The sequence below is a fragment of the Hemicordylus capensis genome, chromosome 4 (genome assembly GCF_027244095.1).
Source record: "Hemicordylus capensis ecotype Gifberg chromosome 4, rHemCap1.1.pri, whole genome shotgun sequence".
NCBI lineage: Eukaryota > Metazoa > Chordata > Lepidosauria > Squamata > Cordylidae > Hemicordylus > Hemicordylus capensis.
Genome location: NC_069660.1, coordinates 253,151,411 through 253,166,746, shown reverse-complemented (window position 1 = coordinate 253,166,746; position 15,336 = coordinate 253,151,411). Strand labels below are relative to the sequence as shown.

At 40.3% G+C, this 15,336-nt stretch overlaps 1 protein-coding gene across 7 annotated transcripts in view; it reads right to left on the bottom strand.

Annotated features, from left to right (window-relative positions):
* The window catches only part of ASXL3 (ASXL transcriptional regulator 3), a 146,059-nt gene that overhangs the window by 32,940 nt on the left and 97,783 nt on the right, over positions 1–15,336 (bottom strand). For 6 of the 7 annotated variants that reach the window (XM_053248187.1, XM_053248191.1, XM_053248188.1 and 3 more), the window contains 3 exons: positions 8,190–8,307; positions 7,104–7,223; positions 608–771 (listed from right to left, as the gene is read on the bottom strand). In XM_053248187.1, the coding sequence (XP_053104162.1) occupies positions 608–771; positions 7,104–7,223; positions 8,190–8,307 (402 nt within the window). Of the gene's footprint in view, positions 1–607; positions 772–7,103; positions 7,224–8,189; positions 8,308–8,594; positions 8,901–15,336 lie in introns of those variants that run through there. The other variant, XM_053248192.1, reaches the window with a different exon arrangement.

The following is a 15,336-nucleotide window of genomic DNA, read 5'->3' as shown; positions in this document are numbered from 1 at the left end:
ATATATAGATGTGCTTTCTAGTGCAAGGAAGTGTCAGTCCAGTTGCCTTGGCAACAAGGACAAGTTCCCTCTTTTTCCCCAGCTGCTCAGAAAAAGGATGTGATGGAATGGAAAGTGGGGAAGCAGCAAGTATTTTCATGCCCCTGTGAAATGTCAAATTTTGTATTGAAAAGCAAACTTCATAAACTTCTGGTAGAGTAGAAAAAATCCTTGACATGAGTTTAAGCATCTCTTTGGATCCCAGCTTCTGTGGCTACTTCAGACAATAGCATTCAAATCCCACATTGTGGGATGAAGTCACTGAAAAAGCAGCTCCTTCACTGGTCTACGTCTAAAAGATACATCATCAATAAGGAGATTCTATTCTTTGCTGTCAAAGCTAATAGCCTTTGTTACAACTTTTCTTTTGTGTCTAATCCTTTTTTGAAGTCACCTACTAGTGCCCATCACAACTTCCTCTGACAACAAATTCCATAAGTTAGTTATGCATGGCGTCAAAAACACTTACTTGTGTCAGTGAGTCTGAACAATATAACAAGATAGGCTGTAGAAAAACATTAATTACAAAAGAATTACTGCAGAACCAATTACTGTGTATTTTACTTACCTGTCTGTCTACCTCTGGAAGCAAGAGGAGGAGGTATTGTTGGAAATGCTGAGGTAAGGAAAGAAACGTGTGTTTGTTTATTAAAGCCCTCAGGTTAGTGTTCACGAGAATGGAACCTGGAGTTTCTATATCAATATCCTCGGCTTTGGTCCATTTCAAGTGTCCTGGATTAAACAAATAAAACAAATTTAACTTTTACCAGAAACACAGGAAAAACAATCCTTCTTTCCATTAAGAGCAGTTCTTCAACTGCCAAAAGGTGTATCCATCTCGGCCTTAAAACTGGAGGAAGAGGTAAATAAGGTGGAGACCAGAGTGTGGTTGGCAGTATTTATTATTATTATTATTATTATTATTATTATTATTATTATTATTATTATTATTATTACATTTATATCCCGCTCTTCCTCCAAGGAGCCCAGAGCACTGTACTACATACTTGAGTTTCTCTTTCACAACAACCCTGTGAAGTAGGTTAGGCTGAGAGAAGTGACTGGCCCAGAGTCACCCAGCTAGTTTCATGGCTGAATGGGAATTTGAACTCGGGTCTCTCCGGTCCTAGTCCAGTACTCTAACCACTACACCACGCTGGCTCAGTATTTAAATACTGGCTGAAAAAATTTCATCCAAGAGGATTAGCACCCGTAGTTTGGGAGGATCAGATTCATTCTAAGTGGTAATTAAAGTTAATGGGGAAACTTCGGATAGTTGGACTCTCTTGTGAATCTAATTGCTATGGGGTTCGAACGGGCTAACAGAATCCTGGAACAACGTATTTTAGATATTGAATCACAAGAGAGAAGTAATCTCTCTAACTGATTAGAACTGGTTTAAGCATTAAGAACTGGTGGGTTACCTCAACATCAGCTCTGGAGAGTTATTTTTATAATCTGACATGCCCAACACACCGGAAAGCCTTCACCTTAGTTCGTTATAAATTTTTTCCATCGGCTTGGTTGGAGGGAAGATATAAAAAGATACTCTATCACCTGAGCAAGTGTCCTTGTGGATCAGAATAAGTTGAAAATTTGGTTCGTATTTTACTCTGTTATTTTTTACTCTGTAATTTACTCTGTAATTTTTATAGCATTCCATGCAGGAACATAGGGAAAGCACTGCCAGTCCCAGTTCAGCTTGCTGCTGGCGGGCCCCCCGAGCCATGCCCCCTGCACTTGACATCAGATGCAGGGGGCATGGTGCACTCGCAAATGGAGCTGTGCACCCCATTTTCAAGCATATCCTGGCCAGCGCCACATTTGCAGCAAGGGCGGGAGTGGCTCTCCCTGCTTTAAAAGGCAGGGAGCCATGTTCCCAGTCAGCGGGAATATACTTGAAAATGGGGCACGCGGCTCCATTTGTGAGCATGCCACGCCCCCTTGATCTGACATCAACCGCAGGGGGCATGGCTGGGGCACAAGCCATGGCCCCTGAGCATGGCAGCCTGGGCTCTTTGATCCCATTCACTCAATGGTGACTCTGCACAAGATTCCATGTAGTAAACTGATTTTACCCCTTTTAGAGGGTTTATAGGGAAGATCAGTGGATTTTTACACAACTTTTCAGCAAGAAGAGTATATGTGTTACCTCTTGTGTTGCCAAATTTTGTGCCACTGCATATAAGATTTGTCAAGTCATGGCAAAGACTCCTCCTATCAGTTAGGTAAAGATGTGTTCCTGGTTGGGGTAAACTTCTTTTATCTAAATTTAACTATGACTATTGAGACTTTGGGTACAGAGTGTACTGAATGCAAATATTGGACTATAGTGATGTTATCCAGTCAAGTACTGCAATAAAGATCTTTGACTTTGATCCTTCTTTTCAAGCCTCATTTATATTTTATGGAATACAGTACTCTTCAGGATGATGGAGAGAAATGTTGCCTTTTCCAAAATGCTAAGACAAGAAAACAATGGTCTTTATAAATGCTTGACAGATATTAATGCCTGAAAGAGGGGAATGTTTGTGTTTTTAGTGATGTAGATAACTAATATTAGTCTTCTACACTAATCATTTACCACACAGCAGTGCACATTTTAGGTCCCTCTGTGTCACTCATCTGATCTGTGTCATCTGCACTGAAAATACCCAAGAAGGAAAGCAGGTATATATCATCATCTATGATTATTACCATTTCTATCCTGTCCTTCTTTCACAGAGCTTGGGGTGGCATATATAGCTCTCTCTTTCCCCTAGGCTGAAAGACTGTAACTGGCCCAGGATCACTCAGTTGAGCTTCATGACTTGAGTGGGGATTAAACCTGGATCTTCCTCAGAGGCCGCTTGTTGCCAGTCACCACTTGAAATGAGTCACAATGTTCTGCCTGCCCCACCCCATGGCAAGCCCACTGCTGACATATCTCCACTGTCCCCATGCCAGCTCTACCTGCCAGGCCAGAGGCGGGTGCTGCCACTATCCCTCGTTCCCCCGCTTCTGGGAATGCACTCTGTCCTGGGACTGGTGTGCATTGCTGCTTGCTGTATTTACCTGAATCCAAGACTAGGTTTCCCCCTCAATTTTTTTGAAACTAGAAATCAGGAGGTCATCTTAAATTCAGAGTCCAGTTCTTTTTGGGTAAATGCAGATATAATTTGTATTTAACCTCTACTTTTTAAAGGGGTTGTCTTAAATTCAAAGTAATCTTTGATTCAAGTAAATAGCACACGTGCATCCAATTTTGCCTGCAAGGGACCAGCAAAGCTGGATGCATGCTGCCTACTCTCACTGCCACAGCTGCTCCAGTACCAGAATCAAGTTCATTTTCTCCCAATGTCTTTCCCCTTCAGCTCCAAAAGTGGACAAGCTTGGTGCTAGAAGGTGGGGAATGTGGCAGCAATAGGAGACAGAGACTGGCAAAATTGGGTGCACATATGCTGTCTGATATAGCAAGAGGCTGCATATTGACCCCAGGACAGAGCATGTGCCCAGAAGGTAAGGGGAAATAGGGGCAGTGTCAGCACCAGCCTCTGGCCCAGTAGGTGAGACTCACAAGCAGGAAGTGGGGCTGAGAGGGGGAACACTGGAGAAAGACCAGTGGCAGCAGCAAATATGAGATGGAGGCAGCAGCAGGCAGGCAGAAAATGCCTGCAGCAGGGGGCAGGATGCCTGCACTTGTCACCTCGTGGTGTACTTGCCACCTGAGGCAATCATCTTTCCTTGCCTCATGGGGAAGCTGCCCCTGGGCTCCCTGCCACAAACAGATGCAATGAAACTCAACGGAGAAAAACTCTCACGTTTTTAGAGGGCACTGAACAGACAACCAGGTGGGCAGAGCCAATCGAATTCAGTGATGAAGGGGGGAGGGAGGGCTTGACAACAAAAAAAGGAGGAAGTTTCTCAGCTTGAAGAATACTCCCTCGAGACAATCACAACCTCTTCTGCTTCTGTGGGGGAAAGGTTTCCAAAGCTCTTTAGTTTTTCTAACCAGTCGTTTCATACCTGTGTGTTTCACAGAGGGAAGGATTTCATGTGAGGGGTTAATCAGCTATTGGTGTGCTTGGGTGGGTGGGTGGGGGGTTAATCCACTCCAAACAACAACAAAAAGAACTGTATGTGTGTGAAGTCTCCAGAGAAATGGAGGGAAAGTTTCATACAGAATCTGCTAATCGGTGTATGTACATACACACAAACAGTCACACAATAAAGCAGCAACATTCAGCATTAGATATAACCTATTCAACAATCCCTATACCTCAAAATTTTGTTGCGGGTCTATACTTGTCTGAATATAATTAACAAAAGCCAACAAACCAAACAAAACAGCCATCACTTATCACAGGTTTTCCTGCTTACTCAAGAAATAGTGAGATTTGAATGTACTCTGAGCTTAAAAAAATATGCTTAAAAATCCACAATGAAATAAAAACATACACAGAAACGTTTTTTGCACATGGGCCACTTTGGATTTTTGCCACTTTGTATACCGATTTTTGCCACCAATGCATACTATTGCCATATTTGGCAGAATAATGCTATCTTTCAGACACACAAACCAATTATTTTCTGAACTGTCAGAAGAGCTTCACTATAAAGTAACACAATGCTATAAAGTAACACAATGCAACAGATTGAAGTAAGCTGCTACTTCATTCCTAAGTGAAGAAAGCAAAATGAAATTTAGAAGACAAGTGTGACTAAGGTAGATGATCTACAACTATTCTAGGTTCTCAGCTTGGTTGGTTTTTAAAATATACAGTTACATATTTAAAAGAGAACAACTTCAAGAAGAATCAAGGAACTTATTGAATCTAACAATACAAGTAGAACGGTACTAAGAATCAAGGAACTTATTGATGATGTTGTTACTATGAAAGAGAACACCATTTAATGACCCACATGTTTCCCAGCATTAGGAGGCAGAGCCAGTGCTGTGCCCTTGCTGAAATCCTGCTATGGAGTTCAGCCAAAGGCTTGTCCTGCAGTTGAGCACATGTGGAGGGGGAAGTGATTTTTGTTGATCTCTTCTCCCTCCAAAAGTACTTTTTGTCCTCCAGAAATGTGCACCTGAAGGTTACACAGTCACTTTTTCAGCCAGCAGTAATATTATAAAAGATACAGGCTGAAAATAAAAGTGAACACAGTTCTGCAAGATCTTTATTCAGGATTTCTGCAATAATAAACAATAGTTTCAATGATAATTCAATTTAGGTCAAAGTTAGTTCACTTTCTGGTCTCGTTATTTCTAAAAAAATAATTGGGAGAGATCTGATACAAGGAAGTCTATCAACCACTGACACACAAAAGGCTATTTCCAGTTCAAATCAATGCCACGTGTGCTAAACAGCCACTCTCCAAATATTGATTATGGTCTACAAGGACTTTGTAGTAGAAAGAAATGATCACATTTTATCTGGATGAATTGGGAATAACATCCAGTACTCCAGTACTGAATGGCAGTTTAAGAATGGTTAACACCAGGTTTAATTATCAAGCAAAACATGTATTCTTTAACAAACAGGGGAAACCCTTAAGTGTATAATTAAGAACCAACTTAAAAAACAACAACATATTGGTGCCATAGTCAACAAACTGATTGTTTCAAGGATAAGCAATCTCTCTGAACTTATTTCTTCCTTCTCAGAAATACCAACTTCATGAATAGGTCACTAGGAATGTGCACCGGACCGGTCCGGGGCCATTGCAGAGGCCTCAGAACTGGTCCAGATTGGGGCCAATCTGACGCAGGGGGGACATATAGCTTTAAGGGCAAGGGGTAGTACTCACCCCTCCCACCACTATTCCCCCTCCGGCGCATGACTTCCTAGCAAAGATTTTGGGGTGGCAGAGTTCCTCCCTGCTGCCCCTGCCCCCATCGTTGCCTTGCAAAAGCGGAAGTTGAGAGCATGCATGTGCCCGTTGCGGCACGCGCACGTCACACGTGTGCGGCGCACGGTGGTGGCAACGAGCACGCATGCCACAACGGGTGCATGGGTGCTCTCAACTTCCGCTTTTGCAGGGCAACGACGGGGGCAGGGGCAGCAGGGAGGAATGCTGCCACCCCAAAATCTTTGCTAGAAAGTCGTGTGCTGGAGGGGGGAAGCGGCGGAATGGGTGAGTATTACTCCCCCCGCCCTTAAAGCTGCATGTCCCCCAGTGCCGGACCATGCCTCTGTGGTTCCGTGCACATCCCTACAGGTCACTACGAACAAGTCATATGATTCCACGGACAACTGAATATGGACTTTACTCCAAAGAGGTTAAGAAACAAGTTGTACAGTATCACTTTTCAAAAGATTACATACTGAACTGTTTTTTATGCAAAAAAGAAAAGAAAAGAAAAAGGGAAAAGAAAAGAAAACTGAAGAAAGGAATGAGTCCAGAGTGTGGATGAAAACACCCTATTTCTCAAGAGAGCATTGAATTATTCCCCACCACACAGCAGAAATGCTTGCCTTTCCAAGTGTTTTATTGAGACATGTTGTCACCTAGGATAAGTATTTGCATATAAATGAGCAACAGGGGAAAAAACCAACCAACATGGTGTACAGAAGTCTAACAATAGGTGCAGCATAATATATGGGTCTATAAATCAAGATTAAAAACTCAGTTATCATGGCCTCAGTATGGTATGAAAAACGAAAGTCAATGTTAAGGAAATGGATGCAGTCCACCAAGAGAAATACGTAACAATATGTTATTCCACTCAAGAGTAAGGCAAAACATAACAGGAGGTAAGACTATTTCCCTGTTAGAAGATGAAGCAAGAAACAGCTGGCTGCAAAATGGCCAATTTAGGACAGCTTGGGACTGTCAGATTGAAAAGGTCAACTGCAGAAAGGCATGCTGGGGGGAAGGTCCCAATAAGAGGGCACTCCTGCAGAGTTCAGATGGATGAAGAAATAGCTAAGAAAGGCACTTGTGCACTGAAAATATCCAGAACAGCAGAGGCACAAAATAAAACTTTCCATAGTGAGTTTACTCTGTGTGTGTGTGTGTGTGTGTATTCTGTAACCTAAACAAACAAAGTGGCAATTAAGACATTTTAGAGACTTACTCACCTAAACCAGATTTTTTTAATCTCTTTAAGTGCTGGCTCATTTGTTTTCCGGTTGGAGATTTTTGCCCATGTTTCATTTCTTTATCAGAACTGTCTGCTTCACCATTTTTAGATTCAGATCCTTTAAAAAAAGAAAAAAGAAAAAAGGTTATACTGAAGTGCTTCCCCACTTGGGGGGAGAAACATAAAAACAAATCTACTATTATTAGAAAAAACCCACTGAGAATGACATCTTCATCTGCTACTCTATTTAAAGGTAATGTTTTCTGCTTGACAATTTGATTCCCTGTCACTAGACGCGATGAAGCAAAAGCTCATAAATCCATTAAGTGGTGAAAACAAGTTGCTTGAATGTAGCAGTCAATAAAGACGTTTGCTAATCCAATATAAATAAGCCTCTTCTCCGATAGCTGGGACATCTTTAAAAATAATCATGCTGTCATTAAAGGGGGACAAAGAAATAAAAGGAAGCAGGGAAAATCCTCCCTTTGTAAAGTTAAATTTTTCCTACATTGGGCTGTGTGTGTGCGTGTGTGTAACAATCAATCTAAAATAAAAAGTGACACAGATCTCTGTAGAATCCATTCACAATGAGGCATGTAACTACCAAAACTAAAGGTCAGGCTTGCACTGTGGTGATTAGGACGGTCTCAGAACACAACATCTTATATAAAGGACAACTGCTATTGCAACACAAAACTAAGAGAGCAATTCATACTCTCAGAGGAGCTATGATGGTTATTTATTCTGCCCCCTGATGGCACTGAATGCCAGCATGTAGTTCTCTCATTAGGAATCAGCATCCCAAAATACTACTTTCTATTCATGTTAAGCAGCTCTTGTAATGTTAATTTTTTAAATTATTACATCTTTTTATTTCCTTTTTTCTCTTAATAAAATGGAAGTGAATTCTCCCTCCTTTGAATTAATAAAATTAGTCAAATAATTAAAAAGTCAATCAAAAACCACTCTGTGGGAATAGCATCATTATTTTCACTTATCCTAAATTTGTACGCTATAGCTCTTGCCCACAGGGAAGGCTCTTTTACTAGAAACTGGTGTCGCAGATAGTCCTTTAGCTATTTACCTGAAGGTGAATCCGACTGCTCATCAGACACCTTTAATGGTGTCAAAACAACACGAGGAACAGTCTTGTTTACCATCATTGAGACTCCATTTCTTCTTTTCTGCTGCTGTCTCAAAGCCTACAAAGAACAACAGAAGAGAAAAATGTAACACAAAATGCTGCTTACAAGTGAATTACAAGAAACATTTGCCCATCATTCAATAGAACCTCTTAAGATAACAGTATTTATCTAGATGCAAGTTTGCCAGGCTTCAAATAGTTCATTTTAATTCCATTTCCTTAAATATTATGTTCATTTTATATGGAAAGCAGGCTTTTGGCTATAAAGAGAAGGAAGATGCACTTTAAAATCATTTTCCAGAACAATTTTGACAACAAAGAAGCATATATAACTGTTTGCTCTACCTTAGCAGCAGAAACATGAGAACCCATAGATTATGAGCCTAAGACTTCTAAGTAAGATACATGTAAAATAAATTTTTCAGACTCAGACTAAAAATGTGTGTCTGTACATCTCTTGCAGGTGCATCTTCTCCCGTATACTGCTCAGTCAATCAAGTTAACACAGTGTCATCAGTATGTACAGCATGTAAGGGCTACAGTATTGATGCACTCACTCAGCCGTGAGTAGTGCTGCACAAAATCACTGCACATGGCAGGAATCATTTATTTCTGCGAAGGGAATCGGTCCTAATCTTGGAAAACCTTGCAGCACTTGGCTTCTGTCTGCTTGACTTTGGGCATTAACCTTCAGAACACGAACATGATGGTGTTCTGGCAAATCTGGGGGAAAATGATACAAGAATAAATATCTTAAAATGAGAGGAGTGTTTTGTGTGTTTTATAACTGGATCAGCTACGGGGATGATAATGCAATACAGAATACGAACAGAAAGTGAATAGCTGCCAGGATCTTTTAATACAGTAAACGAGCCCAGACTGGAAGGTCAGGAAACATATTAATGCAAAAATTTGCCCATTCTTAAGCAAACAGAGATATGCAAGCTAAGCAAGTCATAACAAACCAGTTTGCCGCTGATTATCTGGTACCTGCTTGTAATCTTCATTTTTTATGTTTCTCATCTTTGATTTGTGTGTGGATTTAAAAAAAAAATTATATTCCACCAATGGAGATCATGCTTAGTACAAATTAGTATCCTTTGTCTCCTTATGAGCACTAATGACTAATGACTTGTGAGGTTAATTTTGTAATTGCAATACAGCTGTAGTCTATTTAGTTGACAATGGTTCGCACAGGACACTTCAAAAGCAAAAAACAATTATGTTTGTTCCATTGAATAATACTCTGCAACACAGATTCAGCCACAATAAAACACAGCTGGATTATTTTATAGCTATTTTAATAAAGAGTTTATCAGAGGGGCATGAACAAAAAAAGAAACAGGGCTTTTTTAAAAAGCCTGTGAATCAATTTAAGATATTTCACTGATTGAGTTTATTAAAAACAGTTACACAGAACTGCAAGTCATCTAAGTATCTCACTATAGATGCCTTTTTAAAATTATACAGTATTGAAAGAAAGGTACAGTTTCTCTTAAATGCAAAATAACTACAAAATTCAGCAAACAAAAGCTACCACTTATTAGTGGAAGAAACTGCTACCTTCAATATTTTTTCTTCATCAATACAGAAATGTGAAATATAGTAGATCCCTCTTACAGTGACATACTATAGTCAAAATGGCTTCAAATACGAATGTTCAAATCCCATCAGTATAGAGGCAGTTTTAAAAGACATATTGACATTGATTTCAGCTGAGCACTGTCAGGTTCAGTTGCCTTTAGTTATTATTGCTAGAAGGAAAACCATAGTGGTTTCAACTCTGAAATGCAAAGTATTGGCTAGCTTAGTATACGGAAAACAACACACAGTAACAACATTCTTTAGGAGTTTGTTCATGAAATCTGGCAAAAGAAAAAGGAAGCATAAACATGTAGATAGCAACTTGCTCCTCAACATCAACTCTGCTGATTAAACAGGGAGCAACCTTCATCCATGAGTAGCGCTTTAGTTGATTAACTCAGCTAAAACTTGTGGCTCTGATCAAGATCAATACACAGTGGTGGATATGCAGAGTAATGCTATGCTAGTACAAAAAACAAGGTTGCACACACGCATAGCTGCACAGATGCTCAAAGATGCAATAACTCTCGTGATCTCAGTCCACTTGTGCAAGAGTTACATTTGTACAATAAGAATAGCAGGACAGGATACAGATGTCTACTGCCACACAAGCTGAACCCCAAGTTACCAGTTCTTTGCACCACTCCCTGCAACATATATGGACTGAGGAAAAGGTTTCCAAGCAGGAGGCATGCCACAAGTTCTGCACTCTATAATTCAAGCAGAACACTTGTCTGGAATGCAAACTCATGACTTAGCAGAACTAGCTAGTGCTAATGCAAATTGTTTGCACAAGCACAGCATTAGTCGGAATGTCAGCCAGTATTTGGAACTGATACACGCTGGACAGGATTCAGACTAAGTTAGTCATGATTAAGTCCCATTTCTAATTTATTTCAATGGTGCTTGGTGATGACAAATTTTGTTTGGATTGTATCTGAGGCAAATTTGCCCCTTAGAAGGACACACCGAATATAGCTCTCTCTTTTTAAAAAAGCAATCAGACAAAACTAATCAGAAGTGCCAAAACATTTTATACCAACTTTGCATGTCATACACAAAATTCCTTCCAATGTTTACTTTAACCCATACAAATTGACAACAGTACCATCAAGTAGCATTCAATCTATATGTTCACTTTCATATACATTTATACAAATAATAGAGATGCCAGAAACAGATTTTGTCATCCAGAAATGGAAGACAGAGTAATAAATTGGCCAAAGCACGCATTATGAACCTCATGTTATACCAGGACATTACTCTACTTGTTGGAACACGTGGTGGAGTCCTAAATAGCTAAAGACTATGCTAAATAATCTTTGGGAAGATTTATTGGTCACGATACACATGTATCAATGACACTAGAAAATGGAAAAGGGGAGAAAACACTGAGATAGGATATAAGAATAGTTCCTTTTGGGGATGCAGAATAAGTTGGATAAAAACCACAAAGCAGAGGATAAGAACAAACATATATACCTTAGAATGGGGGGAAACAGAGGAGTCTCTAAAGAATATGTAATGGGAAATATGCTATTGAACTTATTCATATCCTAGTTCCTTGTGCTATATCAACAACAGATTAAACAGAAAAACAGTGCCAATCTGGAGATACATTCTCACCACTCAACTCCAAGTCCTTAGTAAAAACTCAAATTTTGGAGAGAAAAAACCCAAACTCTACCTCTCTCCTGGACATAAAGATGATTACTAGGTGACAGAAAGTACTTTCTAACCAAACTCCAACAATGCAAAGCATCAAATATTATATTTGCAGTTGCAAAATATAGTATTCAGACATCTGTATTTGACAAATGGGGCAATATTTCTGCTTTATTTGTTCTTTACTGATATCAAAGTGACATAATATATAGATACCTAAAATAAAAGCACACTGATTTCAAGACTATGAGATCTATAAATCTCTACATGCTGAACGTTCAGTAATGAAAATAGTACAGTATAGTTCAGAAAAGAATTTACAATTTCCTAGAGGAAATCTACCCCACAAAAGACTGAGACAATATCATTCACATACAACCTAGATTAAAACAAATATCTGTTTTATCATTATCACCAATTCATTCCACATCCAGGAACTCAGCTAACAACATTAATTCAAGCCTGAAAAACATTAATTCCCATTCCTCCCTTAAAACTTTTTACATCATGTTTCATGTAGTAAAGAATCAAAGTACTAAGCATAAAAGCTGAATATGTCTGCAAGGCTACAACCATTTTATTTAACACAGAGTAATAAAACATGCTGACCTACAAAATTACCAAAGCATCTGTATCCTTAAATACATTTCATAAAATCCTCTCCCAGTATACAAAAGCTAAGACCCCAAATAAATGACTTGGTTTAACCTGAATTGGATTTGTAGGCAACTGGTTGATATTTATCCCTTACTAGCAATGAGGCACCTTTTAACATGATGACTCATATTTAGCATGCCACTACCCAACCACAGCACAGCATTTTTCCTATCGCTATTGGTGATGTCAATCTTGCGTTTCTTTTTAGACTGTGAGATCTTTGGGGACAGGGAATCATCATATTTGCATACAAGCCATTTTGTGAACTTTTTTGTTGTTGTTGAAAAGCAGAATTAATAATAACAATAATAAATAATAAAAATAGATATCCAAAGAGGAAAATTTGGGAGATGTAGCCCATTCCAGTTAAACCTACGGTAGGGATGTGCATGAATGGAGAGCAAACCGGTTTGGCGGTGCCGGTGGGGGGAGCGGCAAGTGGGATCTTTAAAAAAAGAGGAGAGCAGGTCCCTACCTGCTCTCCACCTTCCTACGCAGATTCCTGCTGTTTCAGCGCTCCTTCCAAGAACCCATGCACAGTGCCAGCACACACATGGCATCTTTGCATGCACGGACACCATGTGCATGCCAGTACTACGCGTGGGTTCTTGGGAGGTGCACCACCACAGCAGAAAGATGCATGGAGTGCAGGAGAGCAGGACCTGCTCTCCTCCTTTTAAAGATCTCACTCTCCTCCCCTCCCCACCACTGGTGGTACTGAAGCTGTGCACAAACCGAAGTTCTGCACATCCCTAACTTGCTGTATAGTCTTTTACAGTCACTTTACCACATCATTGATGATATCCTAATTTTCATTCCTCAACCTATTTTGCATGGGTTGACAAAACCCATTCTTACATTACCTTTATGAGATGAGAACTCCAGCAGCCCCCTGGAACAAATAGGAAGAACCCATTCTGTAGCTGCTCCCATACCAGCATTGCCCTTCTCAGAAACAGGGGCAACACTGGATGGGAAGGAACCACAGCCTGGGCCTTCAGAGGATACCTTTGTAGTACAGGAAATAACAGTGCTGCAGCAGCTCTTATACTGTGAATGTAATCTGAATCGCAGCCCTAAGAGCTATTCTACACATTATGCAGAATGAGGTAATAAAATGAAGTAACAGATTTCTAGTTTGTACCATTTCAGACATAGGTGGAGGGTGGTGGGTTTTGTTTTTTAAAGTTGTTATTCCTTTGATACATTTATGCATCACCTTTCTGCCTCAACATTCAAGGTAGTTTACAATTTCACAATATCAAAACAAAAACTTTATAATATAAAACAGATATCTCTCTGTTTTGTCTCAGATCAGCATTGGACCCTTCGGGAGATAGCTTTTTCTTCTTTTCCCTCAGGGCACAGAGATCGTAATAGCTTCTGGAAGGGTGAGAGGTTGCCTCAACAATTCTCTCAGGCCAGTGAGAGGTGTTGTTTGTTTGTCTTAAAATCGCCGCATGTAGTTGAGGAGTTGGGGGCACAAGTGGTGCTTTCATCAATCCTTCCCATGGAAGGTCATGATGCAGAAAAAGGGTGCAGAATCCTAAATGTGAGCAGCTGGCTATGAAGATTGTGTCACTTGGAACATGAAGGCCTCTCGGAACTAGATAAGGTGCACCTCCTGAGGACTGGCAAGCACATGTTTGGCAGGAACCTTGCAAACCTCATCAGAAGGCATTTAAATTAAACCTGATGAGGGAGACAAAAGCCCAATACTAAGTATAAAACCAAGTACTAATGGACATGAAAACATGTCAAAGGCAGAAACAAAATGGTGGAGGGGCATTCAAAATTCACAAATCACTCCAGCAAGCAAGTCAGAAGAAGGTGATACTCACTAACACACAGTGAAATCAACAGGAGAAATTTGAAATCCTAACACAGGAAGGCAAATATGATCTAATAGGTATTACTGAAACTTAGTGGAATGAGACTCATGACTGGAATATAGTACTTGAAGAGTATAACTTGTTCAAAAGGAATAGACCCAAGAGGGAGGGATTTACATCTTTATTATATGTAAAGAATGTACACCCCTGCACAGACATCCATGAATCTAAGCAAGGAAGCCCAGTCAAAAATTGCCCGGGTAGCAATACAAGCAGAGAGAAGTAAAAACAATACCACCATGGGAGTTTATTAATGACCATCTGGCCAAGTAGAAGAATAGATGATGCTTTCCCTAGATTGCCAGATTATTGGAGGCAAGAATTAGTAGTAAGGGGGGGGGCTTGAACTGTCAGTACATTTGACGGAATATAGCTCTGCTAAGAGTGGGAGACTCATTAAGTTCTTGACCTCCCTTGCGTATAACTCCATATTTCAGAAGGCAGAAGAAGGAACAAGGGGGTAAGCTACTTTGGGTTTAATCCTGGTTGATGAAGTAAAACTGGAGGGAAACCTGGGAATTTCATGCCATGTTGAAATTCATGATATCAAAGGAGGGAAAACTTCAGGAAGTCAGACATGTACCCTGAATTTCAGGATAACTGACTATAATGAACTCAGAGAAAAACTAGACAGGATCCCATGCCTAGAAAAAAAAGATGAAGAGGGATGGAAGATCCTGAAAACCAAGACACTGAATCCACAATCACAAACAATTCCCATGAGAAGGAAAAGTGGGAGACATCTCAAGAAACCAGTGTGGATACACAAAGAACTCTCTGAATTAGCCGAGAAGCAGAAAAGAACACATACAGTGAGGGAAATAAGTATTTGATCCCCTGCTGATTTTGTCCATTTGCCCTCTGACACAGAAATGACCAGGCTATAATTGGAATGGTAGGTTTATTGTAGCTGTGAGAGACAGAATAACAACAAACAAACCCTCAAAAGCCCAGTGCCCAAAAGTCAGCGATGGATTTGCATTGTAGTGAGGGAAATAAGTATTCGATCCCTTCACAAAAAGATGTCTTAGTACTTGGTGGCAAAACCCTTGTTGGCAATCACAGAGGTCAGACGTTTCTTGTAGTTGGCCACCAGGTTTGCACACAACCCAGGAGGGATGTTGTCCCACTCCTCTTTGCAGATCCTCTCCAAGTCAGAAAGGTTTCGAGGCTGATGTTTGGCAACACGAACCTTCAGCTCCCTCCACAGATTTTCTATGGGATTAAGGTCTGGAGACTGGCTGGGCCACTCCAGGACCTTCATGTGCTTCTTCTTGAGCCACTCCTTT